The following is a 17864-nucleotide window of genomic DNA, read 5'->3' as shown; positions in this document are numbered from 1 at the left end:
TCTTACTTCGGTGGTTGGTAAATTGATGGAAAAGGCCTAAGAGATGGGATTTACGACCATTTAGAAAGATGCGGATTAATCCGGGATAGTCAGCACGGATTCGTGAAGGGCAAGTCGTGCCTCACAAATTTGATAGAATTTTTTGAGGAGGTAGCTAAGTGTGTTGATGAAGGTAGGGCAGTTGATGTCATATACATGGATTTTAGTAAGGCGTTTGATGGTCGGCTTATGATGAAAGTGAGGAGGTGTGGGATCGAGGGAAAGTTGGCCGATTGGATAGGTAACTGGCTGTCTGATCGAAGACAGAGGGTGGTGGTCGATGGAAAATTTTCGGATTGGAGGTAGGTTGCTAGCGGAGTGCCGCAGGGATCAGTGCTTGGTCCTCTGCTCTTTGTGATTTTTATTAATGACTTAGAGGAGGGGGCTGAAGGGTGGATCAGTAAATTTGCTGATGACACCAAGATTGGTGGAGTAGTGGATGAGGTGGAGGGCTGTTGTAGGCTGCAAAGAGACATAGATAGGATGCAAAGCTGGGCTGAAAAATGGCAAATGGAGTTTAACCCTGATAAATGTGAGGTGATTCATTTTGGTAGGACTAATTTAAATGTGGATTACAGGGTCAAAGGTAGGGTTCTGAAGACTGTGGAGGAACAGAGAGATCTTGGGGTCCATATCCACAGATCTCTAAAGGTTGCCACTCAAGTGGATAGAGCTGTGAAGAAGGCCTATAGTGTGTTAGCTTTTATTAACAGGGGGTTGGAGTTTAAGAGCCGTGGGGTTATGCTGCAACTGTACAGGACCTTGGTGAGACCACATTTGGAATATTGTGTGCAGTTCTGGTCACCTCACTATAAGAAGGATGTGGAAGCGCTGGAAAGAGTGCAGAGGAGATTTACCAGGATGCTGCCTGGTTTGGAGGGTAGGTCTTATGAGGAAAGGTTGAGGGAGCTAGGGCTGTTTTCTCTGGAGCGGAGGAGGCTGAGGGGAGACTTAATAGAGGTTTATAAAATGATGAAGGGGATAGATAGAGCGAACGTTCAAAGACTATTTCCTCGGGTGGATGGAGCTATTACAAGGGGGCATAACTATAGGGTTCGTGGTGGGAGATATAGGAAGGATATCAGAGGTAGGTTCTTTACGCAGAGAGTGGTTGGGGTGTGGAATGGACTGCCTGCAGTGATAGTGGAGTCAGACACTTTAGAAACATTTAAGCGGTTATTGGATAGGCACATGGAGCACACCAGGATGGTAGGGAGTGGGGTAGCTTGATCTTGGTTTCAGATAAAGCTCGGCACAACATCGTGGGCCGAAGGGCCTGTTCTGTGCTGTACTGTTCTATGTTCTATAACCCTCTCAACTCCGGAATCAACATGGTGAATCTCCTCTGCACCCCCTCCAGGGCCAGTATATCCTTTCTCAAGTAAGGAGACCAAAACTGTACACAGTACTCGAGGTTCAATTTCCCTGGTATAGACCGGAAATCGCGTAGGGCTGGGAGTCTGAATGGGGAGGAATTTGTAAAATGCATACAGGAAGGTTCTTTGGAACAATATGTAGATAGCCCGACTAGAGAGGGGGCTATACTGGACCTCGTACTGGTGAATGAACCCGGTCAGGTCTTCAAAGTTTCGGTAGGGGAACATGTGGCAAATAGTGACCACAATTCTGTTAGCTTTAGGATAGTGATGGAAAAGGGTGAGTGGTGTCCCAAGGGTAAGTGTTGGATTGGGGGAAGGCTAACTTTAGTGGGATTAGGCAGAAATTGGCAGCTCTTGATTGGGAGAGGCTGTTTGAGGGTAAATCCACATCTGGCATGTGGGAGTCTTTTAAGGAACAGTTGTTAGGGCTGCAGGATAGGCATGTGCCTGTAAAAAAGGATAGGAAGGGTAGGATTCGAGAACCGTGGATAACCAGGGAAATTGAGGGATTGGTCAAAAAGAAAAAAGAGGCGTACGTTAGGTCCAGACAGCTAAAAACGGAGGGAGCTCTGGAGGAATACAAAGAAAGTAGGAAAGAACTCAAATGGGGAATTAGAAGGGCAAAAAGGGGTCACAAAATGTCCTTGGCAGACAGGATTAAGGAGAATCCCAAGGCATTTTATTCATACGTTAGGAACAAAAGGGTTGTCAGGGAAAAAATCGGACCTCTCAGGGACAAAAGTGGGGAATTATGCTTAGAGCCCAAAGAAGTAGGGGAGATCCTAAATGAATACTTTGCGTCGGTATTCACAAAGGAGAGGGATGTGTTGACTGGAAGTGTCTCGGAGGGGAGTGTTGACCCGTTAGAGAAAATCTCCATTACAAGGGAGGAAGTGTTAGGTTTTTTAGGGAATATAAAGACTGACAAATCCCCAGGGCCTGATGGAATCTATCCAAGGCTGCTCAGGGAGACGAGAGATGAAACCGCTGGGCCTCTGACGCAAATCTTTGTCTCGTCACTGGACACAGGTGAGGTGTGGAGATGCCGGCGTTGGACTGGGGTAAACACAGTAAGAAGTTTAACAACACCAGGTTAAAGTCCAACAGGTTTATTTGGTAGCAAAAGCCACACAGGTGAGGTCCCAGAGGATTGGAGGATAGCTAATGTGGTCCCATTATTTAAGAAGGGTAGGAAGGATAACCCGGGTAATTATAGGCCGGTGAGCTTGACGTCCGTGGTGGGGAAGTTGTTGGAGAAGATTCTTAGAGATAGGATGTATGCGCATTTAGAAAGGAATAAACTCATTAACGATAGTCAGCATGGTTTTGTGAGAGGGAGGTCATGCCTCACTAACCTGGTGGAGTTTTTTGAAGAAGTGACCAGGATGGTTGACGAGGTAAGGGCCGTGGATGTCATCTATACGGACTTTAGTAAAGCGTTTGACAAAGTCCCTCATGGTAGGCTGGTGAAAAAGGTTGAATCTCCTGGGATAAAGGGGGAGGTGGCTAGATGGGTGGAGAACTGGCTTGGTCACAGAAGACAGAGGGTGGTAGTGGAAGGGTCTTTTTCCGGCTGGAGGCCTGTGACTAGTGGTGTTCCGCAGGGCTCTGTATTGGGACCTCTGCTGTTTGTGATTTATATAAACGATCTGGAAGAAGGTGTAACTGGGGTGATCAGTAAGTTTGCGGACGACACAAAATTGGCAGGACTTGCAGATAGTGAGGAGCATTGTCAGAAGCTACAGAAGGATATAGATAGGCTGGAAATTTGGGCAAAGAAATGGCAGATGGTGTTCAATCCAGATAAATGCGAAGTGATGCATTTTGGTAGAAATAATGTAGGGAGGAGCTATATGATAAATGGCAGAACCATAAAGGGTGTAGATACGCAGAGGGACCTGGGTGTGCAAGTCCACAGATCCTTGAAGGTGACGTCACAGGTGGAGAAGGTAGTGAATAAGGCATATGGTATGCTTGCCTTCATGGGACGGGGCATAGGGTATAAAAGTTGGGGTCTGATGTTACAGTTGGATAGAACGTTGGTTCGGCTGCCTTTGGAATACTGCGCCCAGTTCTGGTCGCCACGCTACGAGAAGGACGTGGAGGCTTTAGAGAGAGCGCAGAGGAGGTTTACCAGGATGTTGCCTGGTATGGAAGGGCTTAGTTATGAGGAGAGATTGGGTAAACTGGGGTTGTTCTCACTGGAAAGACGGAGGTTGAGGGGTGACCTAGTAGAGGTGTATAAAATTATGAAAGGCATAGATAGGGTGAACGGTGGGAAGCTTTTTCCCAGGTCGGTGGTGACGTTCACGAGGGGTCATAGGTTCTAGGTGGGTGGGGAGGGGAGGCCTGGAATGCGCTGCCGGGCAAGGTGGTGGAGGCGGACACACTGGGAACGTTTAAGACTTATCTAGATAGCCATATGAGCAGAGTGGGAATGGAGGGATACAAAAGAATGGTTTAGTTTGGACCAGGGGGCGGTGTGGGCTTGGAGGGCCGAAGGGCCTGTTCCTGTGCTGTATTGTTCTTTGTTTGTGTGGCCTCACTAGCACCTTATACAGCTGCAACATAACCTCGCTGTTTTTAAACTCCATCCATCTAGCAATGAAGGACAAAATTCCCTTTGTCTTCTTAATTACCTGCTGCACCTGTAAACCAACTTTTTGTGATTCATGCACAAGGACATCTAGGTCCCTCTGCTCAGCAGCATGCTGCAAATACGAGGTGATGCATTTTGGTAGATTTAACCAGGGTAGGACTTACTCAGTTAATGGTAGGGCGTTGGGGAGAGTTACAGAACAAAGAGATCTAGGGGTACAGGTTCATAGCTCCTTGAAAGTGGAGTTACAGATGGACAGGGTGGTGAAGAAGGCATTCAGCATGCCTGGTTTCATTGGTCAGAACATTGAACACAGGACTTGGGACGTCTTGTTGAAGTTGTACAAGACATTGGTAAGGCCACACTTGGAATACTGTGTACAGTTCTGGTCATTCTATTATAGAAAGAATATTATTAAACTAGAAAGAGTGCAGAAAAGATTTATTAGGATGCTACGGACCTTGATGGTTTGAGTTATAAGGAGAGGCTGGATAGACTGGGACTGTTTTCTCTGGAGCGTAGGAGGCTTAGGGGTGATCTTACAGAGGTCTATAAAATAATGAGGGCACAGATCAGCTCGATAGTCAATATCTTTTCCCAAAGGTAGGGAAGTTGTACAAGGGGAGAGAGCGGGTAAATGGAGTTGAAATCAACCATGATTGAATGGTGGAGTGGACTCGATGGGCCGAATGGCCTTACTTCCGCTCCTATGTCTTATGGTCTTATGGAAGTCTAAAACTCAATGGCAAATGTTTAAGGTGAGAGGGGAGAGATACAAAGGGGTCCAAGGGGGCAATTGTTTCGCACAGAGGGTGGTGAGAGTGTCTGGAACAAGCTGCCAAAGGTAGTAGTAGAGGCGGATACAATTTTGTCTTTAAAAAAGCATTTAGACAGTTACATGGGTAAGATGGGTATAGAGGGATATGGGCCAAACGCGTGCAATTGGGACTAGCTTAGGGGTTTAAAAAAAAGGGGCGGCATGGACAAGTTGTGCCGAAGGGCCTGTTTCCATGCTGTAAACCCAAATGACTCTATGCCTTCATTGATTAGCTCCTGTTGTACTTTTTAAAAGCCTTTCTTTTCCTTCTCATTGTATCCTGAATATCTCTGGTTATCCATGGTTCTCTGGGTTTGTTTTTCCTCCCTATCACCCTCGAGGGAACATGCTGGGGTTGCACCCTCCCCATTTCCTTTTTGAATGCCCCCCACTGCTCTTCTGTAGATTTTCCTGCTCGCAGCTGTTTCCAATCTACCTCTGTCAGATTCTGTCTTATTTTACTAAACTCCGTTCTCCCCAATTCAAAACTTTTTTTGCAGCTTGCCTATTTCCTTGTCCATGACAAGCTGAAATTATACCATGTTGTGATCGCTATCACTAAAATGCTCCCCCATCATCACCTCAACCACCTGTCCGGCTTCATTCCCCAGAATCAGGTCCAGCACAGCTCCCTCCCTTGTTGGATCCTCCACATATTGATTTAAAAAGTTCTCCTGTCCACATTTCAAGAAATCTACTCCATCTAAACCCTTAACACTTTGTATATCCTCGCTAATTTAGGAAAGTTGAAATCACCTAATAACCCTATTGTTATGTATTTACACACCTCCACAAACTGAGCACAGATTTGTTTTTCAATATCCCGCTGACTATCGGCGGGGGGGGGGGGGGGGGGGGTCTATAATAAACACCTAACAATGGAGCTGCTTCTTTTTTGTTCCTAAACTCTACCCACAAAGCTTCATTTGATGCCCCTCCAAAATATCATCTCTCCACTCTGCAGTAACTGACTCCTTAACTCATAATGCAATGCCTCCTCCTCTTTTACCACCTCTCCTGTCTCGCCGGAAGATTCTATATCCCGGAATGTGTCTTTCCTTTAACCATGTTACTGTGATGGCAGCAATATCACACTTCCACATGTCAATCATCGCTCTCAACTCATCCATTTTGCCTGCAATATTCCTGGTGTTAGAGTAGAGGCCACCCAGCCTGGCCTTACTCCCTCTGACTGGTTAGTTTTGCTGTATGATTCCGTGCCCTTATTCTGCTAACAGTCTGTGTCCTCGTCCCCCATACCAATCTTTAACCCACATATTGATCACCCTAATCTGATTCATCCTTTGCCAGTTTGCATGTGGCTTAGGTAATTTATCCAGAGTCATAGAGATTTACAGCATGGAAACAGGCCCTTCGGCCCAACTTGTCCAAGCCGCCCTTTTTTTAAAAAAAACCCTAAGCTAATCCCAATTGCCCGCATTTGGTCCTTATCCCTCAATACCCATCATACCCATGTAACTATCTAAATACTTCTTAAAAGACAAAATTGTACCCGCCTCTACTACTACCTCTGGCAGCTTGTTCCAGACACTCACCACCATCGGTGTGAAAAAATTGCCCCTCTGGACACTTTTGAATCTCTCCCCTTAAACCTATGCCCTCTAGTTTTAGACTCGCCTACCTTAGGGAAAAGATATTGACTATCTACCTTGTCTATGCCCCTCATTATTTTAAAGACCTCAATAAGGTCACCCCTCAGCCTCCTACGCTCCAGAGAAAAAAGCCCCAGTCTATTCAGCCTCTCCTCATAACTGAATCCATCAAGTCCCAGTAGCATCTTAGTAAATCTTTTCTGCACTCTTTCTAGTTTAATAATATCCTTTCTCTAATGAGGGTGACCAGAATTGCAGAGTGTTCCAAGTGTGGCCTTACCAAAGTCTTGTACAACTTCAACAAGACGTCCCAACTCCTGTATTCAATGTTCTGACCGATGAAACCAAGCATGCCAAATGCCTTCTTCACCATTCTGTCCACCTGTGACTCCACTTTCAAGGAGCTACGAACATGTACCCCTAGATCTCTTTGTTCTGTAACTCTCCTCAACGCCCTACCATGAACTGAGTAAGTCCTGCCCTGGTTCAATCTACCAAAATGCGTCACCTCGCATTTGTCTAAATTAAACTCCATCTGCCATTCGTCAGCCCACTGGCCCAATTGATCAAGGTCCCCTTGCAATTGGAGATAACCTTCTTCACTGTCCACTATGCCACCAATCTTGGTGTCATCTGCAAACTTACGAACCATGCCCCCTATATTCTCATCCAAATCATTAACATAAATGATGAATAACAGTGGGCCCAGCACTGATCCCTGAGGCGCACCGCTGGTCACAGGCCTCCAGTTTGAAACACAACTCTCTACAACCACGCTCTGGCTTCTGTCAAGAACCTGTTGGACTTTAACCTGGTGTTAAGAGACTTCTTACTCTGTTTACCCCAGTCCAACACCGCTCCACATTCTGTCAAGAAGCCAATTTTGTATCCATTTAGATACCTCACCCTGGATCCCGTGAGATTTAACTTTATGCAACAACTTACCATGTGGTACCTTGTCAAAGGCCTTGCTAAAGTCCATGTAGACAACATCAACTGCACTGCCCTCATCTACCTTCTTGGGCACCCCTTCAAAAAACTCAATCAAATTTGTGAGACATGATTTTCCACTCACAAAGCCATGCTGATTGTCCTAATCAGTCCTTGCATCTCTAAATGCCTGTAGATCCTGTCTCTCAAAATACCTTCCAACAATTTACCCATCACAGATGTGAGGCTCAATGGCCTGTCGTTCCCAGACTTTTCCCTGCAGCCCTTCTTAAACAAAGGCACAACATTTGCCACTCTCCAATCTTCAGGCACCTCACCCGTGACTATCGATGATTCAAATATCTCGACTCAGGGACCCGCAATTTCCTCCCTCGCTTCCCACAACGTCCTGGGATATACCTCATCAGGTCCCGTAGATTTATCTACCTTGATGCGCTTTAAGACTTCCAGCACCTCCTTCTCTGTAATATGTACACTCCTCAAGACATCACTATTTATTTCCCCAAGTTCCCTAACATCCTTGCTTTTCTCAACAGTAAATACTGATGAGAAATATTCATTTAGGATCTCACCCATCTCTTATGGATCCACACATAGATGACCTTGTTGATCCTTAAGAGGCCCTACTCTCTCCCTTGTAACTCTTTTGCCCTTTATGTATTTGTAGAAGCTCTTTGGATTCTCCTTTGCCTTATCTGCCGAAACAATTTTGTGTCCCCTTTTTGCCCTCTTGATTTCTCTCTTAACTCTACTCCTACACCCGCCATACTCTTCAGAGATTATGAACTTTGAGGTTCCGCTTCTTAATTGTGTGCCTGGGTCCTCATACTGACTGCGCAGAGCCGTCTCCTTTGTCCTGCCTATGTTATTGGCACCTACATGGACCACAACTCGGTCCTCCCCCTCATGGGATGTGGACATCACTGGTTAGGCCAGCATTTATTGCACATTCCTAATTGCCCTTGAAAGAGTTGCGGTGAGATGTTTTCACAGACATTGCAGTCCACGTGTGCAGGTACACCCACAGTAGTGTTGGGGAGTGTTCCAGGATTTGACCCAACGATAGTGAAGGAACGGCGGTGTACTTCCAAGTCAGGATGGTGAGTGATTTGGAAGGAAACCTCCAGGTGGTGATGTCCTCAGATATCTGCTGCCCATGTCCTTCCAGACGGTAGACGTCGTGGGTTTGGAAGATGCTGCCCAAGGAACCTTGACATACATGGCTAACACTGTGTGCTGTGGTGGAGGCAGTGAATCTTTCTGGATGGGATGTCAATCAAGTGGGCTGCTCTGTCCTGGACGACATCGAGCTTCTGGAGTGTTGTTGGAGCCAAATTCATCCAGGCAAGTGGAGGCACTTTCCCCTATCGTCCATTGCATAACATTGTCTTTGCCAAGCTTGTTGCCGGACGGCACTGACTCGGCTAGGCCTGTTGCCGGGCAGCACTGACTCGGCTACGCTTGTTGCCGGGCAGCACTGACTCGGGTACGCCTGTTGCCGGGCAGCACTGACTCGGCTACGCCTGTTGCCGGGCAGCACTGACTCTCAAAGTGTGAGGTTATAAACTTTGAACATAAGAACATAGAACATAAGAATTGGAGCAGGAGTAGGCCATCTAGCCCCTCGAGCCTGCCCCGCCATTCAATAAGATCATGGCTGATCTGACGTGGATCAGTACCACTTACCCGCCTGATCCCCATAACCCTTAATTCCCTTACCGATCAGGAATCCATCCATCCGCGCTTTAAACATATTCAGCGAGGTAGCCTCCACCACCTCAGTGGGCAGAGAATTCCAGAGATTCACCACCCTCTGGGAGAAGAAGTTCCTCCTCAACTCTGTCTTAAACCGACCCCCCTTTATTTTGAGGCTGTGTCCTCTAGTTTTAACTTCCTTACTAAGTGGAAAGAATCTCTCCGCCTCCACCCTATCCAGCCCCCGCATTATCTTATAAGTCTCCATAAGATCCCCCCTCATCCTTCTAAACTCCAACGAGTACAAACCCAATCTCCTCAGCCTCTCCTCATAATCCAAACCCCTCATCTCCGGTATCAACCTGGTGAACCTTCTCTGCACTCCCTCCAATGCCAATATATCCTTCCTCATATAAGGGGACCAATACTGCACACAGTATTCCAGCTGCTGCCTCACCAATGCCCTGTACAGGTGCATCAAGACATCCCTGCTTTTATATTCTATCCCCTTCGCAATATAGGCCAACATCCCATTTGCCTTCTTGATCACCTGTTGTACCTGCAGACTGGGCTTTTGCGTCTCATGCACAAGGACCCCCAGGTCCCTTTGCACGGTAGCATGTTTTAATTTGTTTCCATTGAGATAGTAATCCCATTTGTTATTATTTCCTCCAAAGTGTATAACCTCGCATTTCTCAACGTTATACTCCATTTGCCATATCCTCGCCCACTCACTCAGCCTGTCCAAATCTCTCTGCAGATCTTCTCCGTCCTCCACACGATTCACTTTTCCACTTATCTTTGTGTCGTCTGCAAACTTCGTTACCCTACACTCCGTCCCCTCCTCCAGATCATCTATATAAATGGTAAACAGTTGCGGCCCGAGTACCGATCCCTGCGGCACGCCACTAGTTACCTTCCTCCAACCGGAAAAACACCCATTTATTCCGACTCTTTGCTTCCTGTCGGATAGCCAGTCCCCAATCCACTTTAACACACTACCCCCAACTCCGTGTGCCCTAATCTTCTTCAGCAGCCTTTTATGGGGCACCTTATCAAACGCCTTTTGGAAATCCAAAAACACCGCATCCACCGGTTCTCCTCCATCAACCGCCCTAGTCACATCTTCATAAAAATCCAACATGTTCGTCAAGCACGACTTTCCCCTCATGAATCCATGCTGCGTCTGATTGATCGAACCATTTCTATCCAGATGCCCTGCTATCTCCTCTTTAATAATGGATTCCAGCATTTTCCCTACTACAGACGTTAAGCTGACCGGCCTATAGTTACCCGCCTTTTGTCTCCTTCCTTTTTTAAACAGCGGCGTAACATTAGCCGTTTTCCAATCAACCGGCACTACCCCAGAATGCAACGAGTTTTGATAAATAATCACTAACGCATCCACTATTACCTCTGACATTTCTTTCAATACCCTGGGATGCATTCCATCCGGACCCGGGGACTTGTCCACCTTCAGTCCCATTAGTCTACCCAGCACTGCCTCTCTGGTAACATTAATCGTATGAAGTATTTCTCCTGCTGCCAACCCTCTATCGTTAATATTTGGCAAACTATTTGTGTCCGCCACCGTGAAGACCGACACAAAAAACTTATTTAAAGACTCAGCCATATCCTCATTTCCCACTATTAACTCCCCCCTCTCGTCCTCCAAGGGTCCAACATTCACTCTAGCCACTCTATTCCTTTTTATATATTTATAAAAACTTTTACTATCATTTTTTATATTAATTGCTAGCCTAGCTTCATAGTCTATCCTTCCTTTCTTTATTGCTTTCTTAGTCTCTCTTTGTTGTTTCTTAAATTTTTCCCAATCACTTGTTTCTCCACTATTTTTGGCCACTCTGTACGCAGCTGTTTTTATTTTAATACTCTCCTTTATTTCCTTCGTTATCCACGGCTGGTTCTCCCTTTTCTTACAATCCTTGTTTTTTGCTGGAATATATTTTTGCTGAGAACTGAAAAGGATCTCCTTAAAAATCCTCCACTGTTCCTCAGCTATCCTACCTGCCAGCCTGCTCTCCCAGTCTACCTTAGCCAATTCATCCCTCATCCTATCATATTTCCCTCTGTTCAAACAGAGGACACTGGTTTGGGACCAAACTTTCTCCTCTTCCATCTGAATCAGAAATTCGACCATATTGTGGTCACTAGACCCAAGAGGGTCCTTCACAATAAGATCCTTAATTCTACCTACCTCGTTACACAATACCAGATCCAAAATAGCTCGTTCCCTCGTCGGTTCCGTAACATGCTGTTCAAGGAAACTATCCCGACAGCATTCTAAGAACTCTTCCTCCATTCCACCCTTACCGACTTGAGTCTGCCGGTCAATGTGCATGTTGAAGTCCCCCATGATTATTGCCGTTCCGTTTTTACACGCATCCCTTATCTGCTTGTTTACAGCCCTCCCTACCTCAACATTATTATTTGGGGGCCTATATACCACACCTACTAGCGTCTTTCTCCCTCTACTATTCCTCATCTCTACCCATAATGATTCCACGTTTTGTTCCTCAGAGCCTATGTCATCCCTCAGTACTACCCTGATATTATCTCTTATTAATAGCGCGACCCCACCACCTTTTCCTTCCTGTCTATTCTTCCTAAACGCCTGATACCCCTGGATATTCATCTCCCAGTCCTGGTCACCTTTCAGCCACGTTTCTGTAATGGCCACCAGATCGTATCCACTTGTGCTGATTTGCACCATCAACTCATTTACCTTGTTCCGAATGCTTCGTGCATTCAGGCAAAGTGTCCTTATTCCAGCTTTTATCTGGACCCGCTTTGATGAGTCGCGAACACCCTCTCCCTCTACTCCCTTATCTAAATTACCGCCTTCATTCACTTGCACCCTCTCCTCTACCATTAATTTTGTAATTCCCCTTACCCCTGCATCCTCCCCCCCATCAATTAGTTCCTTGATCCCGGTCAACTCTTCCAGCTCCCCTCCCCCCAACCTATCTAGTTTAAATTCTCCCCAGTAGCCTTAGCCAACCTACCGGCCAGGATATTGGTCCCCGTGTGATTCAAGTTCCACCCGTTTTTTGTATACAGATCACCCCTGCCCCTAAAGAGGTCCCAATGGTCCAGGAACCTGAATCCCTGCCCCCTGCACCAGTCCCTCAGCCACACATTCATCCTCCACCTCACTCCATTCCTGCCCTCACCTTCCCGTGGCACAGGCAGTAATCCTGAGATTACTACCTTTGCTTTCCTCTTTCTCAGCTGTCTCCCTAATTTCCTGTACTCCTTTTTCATGACCCCTTCTCCCTTCATACCCACATCAGCGGTACCAATATGTACCGCTACCTCAGGCTCCTCTCCCTCCCACCTCAGGATTTCCGGGACGCGACTAGCGACATCCTGGATCCCGGCCCCAGGGAGGCAGACCACCATGCGAGAATCCCGCCTACCTCCGCAGAAACGCCTGTCTGTCCCCTTCACCATCGAGTCCCCGATTAATACCGCCTTCCTCCTCTTTTCTTTAGCCCTCTGAGTTACAGGGCTGGACTCCACTGCGGAGACACGGCCACTGCTGCTTCCCCCAGGCGGGCTGTCCCCCCCAGCAGTACTCAAGCAGGAGTACTTGTTGTGCAGGGGCAAATCCACTGGGGTGCTCTCAACCACCCTAGCCTTACCCTTCCTGGCCGTCACCCACTTGGCCTCCTCCCGTGGCCCTGGTGTGACCACCTGATGATAGCTCTTGTCTATCACCTCCTCATTCTCCCTCATCAGCCTAAGATCCTCGAGCTGCAGTTCCAGCTCCCTAACACGGTCCCTCAGGAACCGCAGCTCGACACACCCCTCACAGATGTGGATGTCCGGGAGGCCAGGTGCCTCCAGGACCTCCCACATCCTACACTGGGAACAACACACTGGTTTCACACTCATACTGGCCACTTTATGTCAAGTAAGACAGTGAAAAGTTAATTTGGCAAGGAATTATTCAATGAACAGCAAGACACTAGGAAGTTTTTTGGAACAAAGAGACTTTAGCATTTAAGGCGGAAGGATATGTTAGTAGGGTGGTGAAAAAAGGTGTGGAATGGACTACCTGCTGTGATAGTGGAGTTGGACACTTTAGGAACTTTCAAGCGGTTATTGGATACTCATGGGGGACTTCAACCTGCATATTGATTGGCTGACTCAAGTTGGAAGGGGTGGGATAAGAACATAAGAAATAGGAGCAGGAGTAGGCCATCTAGCCCCTCGAGCCTGCCCCGCCATTATATAAGATCATGGCTGATCTGAAGTGGATCAGTTCCACTTATCCGCCTGATCCCTATAACCCCTAATTCCCTTACCGATCAGGAATCCATCTATCCGTGATTTAAACATATTCAACGAGGTAGCCTCCACCACTTCAGTGGGCAGAGAATTCCAGAGATTCACCACCCTCTGAGAGAAGAAGTTCCTCCTCAACTCTGTCCTAAACTGACCACCCTGTATTTTGAGGCTGTGCCCTCTAGTTCTAGTTTCCTTTCTAAGTGGAAAGAATCTCTCCACCTCTACCCTATCCAGCCCCTTCATTATCTTATAGGTCTCTATAAGATTCCCCCCTCAGCCTTCTAAATTCCAACGAGTACAAACCCAATCTGCTCAGTCTCTCCTCATAATCAACACCCCTCATCTCTGGTATCAACCTGGTGAACCTTCTCTGCACTCCCTCCAAGGCCAATATATCCTTCCGCAAATAAGGGGACCAATACTGCACACAGTATTCCAGCTGCGGCCTCACCAATGCCCTGTACAGATGCAGCAAGACATCTCTGCTTTTATATTCTATCCCCCTTGCGATATAGGCCAACATCCCATTTGCCTTCTTGATCACCTGTTGCACCTGCAGACTGGGTTTTTGCGTCACATGCACAAGGACCCCCAGGTCCCTCTGCACAGCAGCATGTTGTAATTTCTTTCCATTTAGATAATCATCCAATTTGCTATTATTTCTTCCAAAGTGAATAACCTCGCATTTGTCAATGTTATACTCCATCTGCCAGATCCTCGCCCACTCACTCAGCCTGTCCAAATCTCTCTGCAGACCTTCTACGCCCTCCACACGATTCACTTTTCCACTTTGTGTCGTCTGCAAACTTTGTTACCCTACACTCAGTCCCCTCCTCCAGATCGTCTGTATAAATGGTAAATAGTCGAGGCCCCAGTACCGATACCTGCGGCACGCCACTAGTTACCATCTGCCAACCAGAAAAGCACCCATTCATTCCAACTCTCTGCTTGCTGTCGGATAGCCAATCCCCAATCCACGCTAACACCTTACCCCCAACTCCGTGTGACCCAATCTTCTTCAGCAACCTTTTGTGAGGCTAGATGGCCTACTCCTGCTCCTATTTCTTATGTTATGTTCTTATGGATAGGCACATGGAGCACACTGGAATGATAGGGAGTGGGATAGCTTGATCTTGGTTTCGGAAAAGGTTCGGCACAACATCGTGGGCCAAAGGGCCTGTACTGTGATGTACTGTTCTATGACGCATAGATTACAAATGATGTGGAAGCTAATGGCATTTGCTCCCAAATAAACCTGTTGGACTTTAACCTGGTGTTGTTAAAACTCTTACTGCATAGATTACAAAAGCAGAGAGGTCATGCTGGAGTTGTATAGAACTTTGCTGAGGCCACAGCTGGAGCACTGTGTGCAGTTCTGGTCGCCACATTATCAGAAGGATGTGATTGTACTGGAGGGAGTGCAGAGGAGATTCACCAGGATGCTGCCTGGAATGGAGCATTTAAGTTATAAAGAGAGGTTGGATAGGCTTGGGTTGTTTTCATTGGAGCAGAGAAGACTGAGGGGCGACCTGATCGAGGTGTTCAAGATTATGAGGGACAAGGACAGAGTGGATAAAGTTGAAGGGTCAGTCACGAGGGGACATAGGTTCAAGGTGAGGGGCAGGAGGTTTAGGGGGAATGTGAGGAAAATCCTTTTTACTCAGAGGGTGGTGAGGGTCTCGAATGCACTGCCTAGGTGGTGGAGGCAGGTTGCCTCACATCCTTTAAAAACTATCTGGATGAGCACTTGGCACGTCGTAACATTCAGGGCTATGAGATAAATGCTGGTCAATAGGATTAAGTGGGCAGGTCAAGTGTTTCTTCCATGTCAGTGCAGACTCGATGAGCCCAAGGCCCTATATTACCGGGCAGCACTGTCTCTGCCCAGCCTGTTGCTGGGCACTGACCCCACACAATCCATAGCATGCCACTAGCCCCACTCAATCCTGGGCACTGACCCCACTCAATCCTGGGCACTGAAACTGCCTATTGCCAAACAATGATACTCCAAATTGTAGCCACTGACTCCACACAACGGCAGCCACTGAGCCTTTCCCTGCCCATTGCTGGGCACTGACCCGCCTGTTGCTCAACACTGACCCGCCCCAGCCCAATGCCAGGCACTGAGCTCAATCCAAGAGAATAAGTTTGCAGGGATCATAAGAGATTGAGTTGGTTAGGATTGTTTTCGCTGGAGTTCAGATGAATGAGGGGGATCTCACAGAGACTTTTAAAATTCTAACAGGACTCGACAGGGTAGATGCAGGAAGGATGTTCCCGATGGTTGGGGAGCCCAGAACCAGGGGTCACAGTCTGAGGATTTGGGGTAGATCATTTAGGACAGAGATGAGGAAAAGTTTATTCACCCAGAGGGTGGTGAACCTGTGGAATTCATTACCACAGGAAGTAGCTGATGCCAAAACGTTGTCTGATTTCAGGAAGAAGTTAGATAGAGCTCTTGGGGATCAAGGGGATCGGGGGGATCAGGATATTGAATTTGATGACCGTGATCGTAATGAATGGCGGAACAGGCTTGAAGGGCCGAATGGCCTCCTCCTGTTCCTAGTTTCAGTTTCGATGCCCCACCCCAGCCCGTTGTTATTCTGTCCAATCAGCATCAACTCAACCACAACCACCAAGACCCAAAACCATTAAAGAGCGGGAAATTCAAACCGCGCGACTCAGACTCACACCCCCCCCCCGGGCGGTTTCCAGGCTCCCCATCCACACCCCCCCCCCCCCCCCCGCGGTTTCCAGGCACCTCCTCCACCCCCCACCCCCCTGCGGTTTCCAGGCCCCCCACCTTGCCACCCCGCCCGTTGCCAGGCCCCCACTGCCACCCCCCCCCTCCAGACACCCACTGCCCCCCACCCCAATCCAGGCACTCACTGCCCCCTCCCCCTGCTTTCCAGGCACCCCCCCTCCAGGCACCCACTGACCCCCGCCCTTTCCACGCACCCACTGCCCCCCGCCCTTTCCACGCACCCACTGCCCCTGCCCCCCCGCCCTTTCCAGGCACCCACTGCCCTCCCCCCTTCCAGGCACCCACTGACCCCCCCCTCCCCAGGCACCCACTGCCCCGCCCCGGTTTCCAGGCACCCCCTGCCCTGCCCCGGCTTCCAGGCAACCCCTGTCCTGCCGCACCCCCCCGGCCCCGACCCCCCCACCCCTGCCCCACCCCCCCAACCTGACCCGCACCCCCGCCCCGCCCCAGCCCCCCCACCCCCTGCCCCGCCCCCTCACCCCACCCCCCTGCCCCACCCCGCCCCCTCCCCCCTGCCCCACCCCGCCCCCTCCCCCCTGCCCCACCCCGCCCCCCTGCCCCACCCCGCCCCCTCCCCCCTGCCCCGGCCCGCCCCCTCCCCCCTGCCCCACCCCGCCCCCTCCCCCCTGCCCCACCCCGCCCCCTCCCCCCTGCCCCGGCCCGCCCCCTCCCCCCTGCCCCACCCCCCCGCCCCACCCCCTCCCCTGCCCCACCCCCCTGCCCCACCCTGCCCCACCCCACCCCCCGCCCCGCCCCACCCCCCCGCCCTACCCCCCCTCCGGTTTCCAGGCACCCCCTGTCCTACCTGCTGGGCCTCGGGCTGTAGTTTGAGGCCTCGGGCCTGCAGCGCCGCCCGGAGTTCGGACACATCCACCCACCCGTCCCGGTTCACATCCAGCTGGGAGAAGAGCTCCGAATAGCGGCGCTCCGCCTCGGCCTCGGGCTCGGCTCCCCTGCACTGAGCGCGCAGCATCGGCATCGGCTCCGGGAGCGGCTCCGGGGGGAGTGGGGCCTGGCTGGGAGCGGGGATACAGGCTGTGCGCCGGGGTGTGGAAGGGGCTGGGAGCGGGCTCCGGGTCCGGGCTTGGCGTCGGTCCGGGGGGGGTTGTGGGGCCGGGCTGGGAGCGGGGGTCAGGGCTCAGGGGCCGGGGTGCGGGGCTGGAGGTCGGGGTTGCGGGTTGGGGGAAGCGGGCTCGGCCGGGTCTGGCTGTGGGAGCGGCGGGTTGAGGGCCGGGCTCTGGATGTGGGGCCGGGCTGGGAGCGGCTGTGGGCGGCTCAGGAAATGTGGGATTCGGGGCGGGGAGATGCGGCCAATCGGCCCATCCGGGATATACTAGCCCATCCCCGCTGGAGAATTCCTGAGTTGAGAGAGAAACCCGGAGCTGGGATTGGAAAGAGAATCAGAGATAAATGTCAACGTGAGGAGACTGTGTGGATCCGGGCCCAGGGCAGCTCTCCCAGAGGGCTAGCACACACAGGCTGGGCCGAATGGCCTCCTCCACTCGCAGGCACTGTGCTCCACACCTTAACCCAAAAGTTATAAAGTTTATTTATTTGTGTCACAAATAGGCTGACATTAACACCACAGTAAATCTCTGCGTCGCCGCAACTCGGGCTGAGAAATTACTCTCGACTTTTGCAGTAACTTTAAACCTCTCATTCTCAGCAGGGAAGTTTCTCCATCCACTCTGTC

At 49.6% G+C, this 17864-nt stretch overlaps 1 protein-coding gene across 1 annotated transcript in view; it reads right to left on the bottom strand.

The window, feature by feature from the left end:
• LOC144497596 (mitochondrial adenyl nucleotide antiporter SLC25A24-A-like) overlaps positions 1–17597 on the bottom strand; it is a 137826-nt gene extending 120229 nt beyond the window's left edge. The window contains exon 1 of the mRNA XM_078219041.1: positions 16977–17597. Within this exon, the coding sequence (XP_078075167.1) occupies positions 16977–17150 (174 nt within the window). The 5' untranslated portion in view covers positions 17151–17597. The remainder of the gene's footprint in view (positions 1–16976) is intronic.
• Between the last annotated feature and the right edge of the window lie 267 nt (positions 17598–17864).

The sequence above is a fragment of the Mustelus asterias genome, chromosome 8 (genome assembly GCF_964213995.1).
Source record: "Mustelus asterias chromosome 8, sMusAst1.hap1.1, whole genome shotgun sequence".
Taxonomy (NCBI): domain Eukaryota; kingdom Metazoa; phylum Chordata; class Chondrichthyes; order Carcharhiniformes; family Triakidae; genus Mustelus; species Mustelus asterias.
The sequence above is the reverse complement of the archived record's forward strand: the minus strand, read 5'-3'. Positions and strand labels throughout refer to the sequence as shown.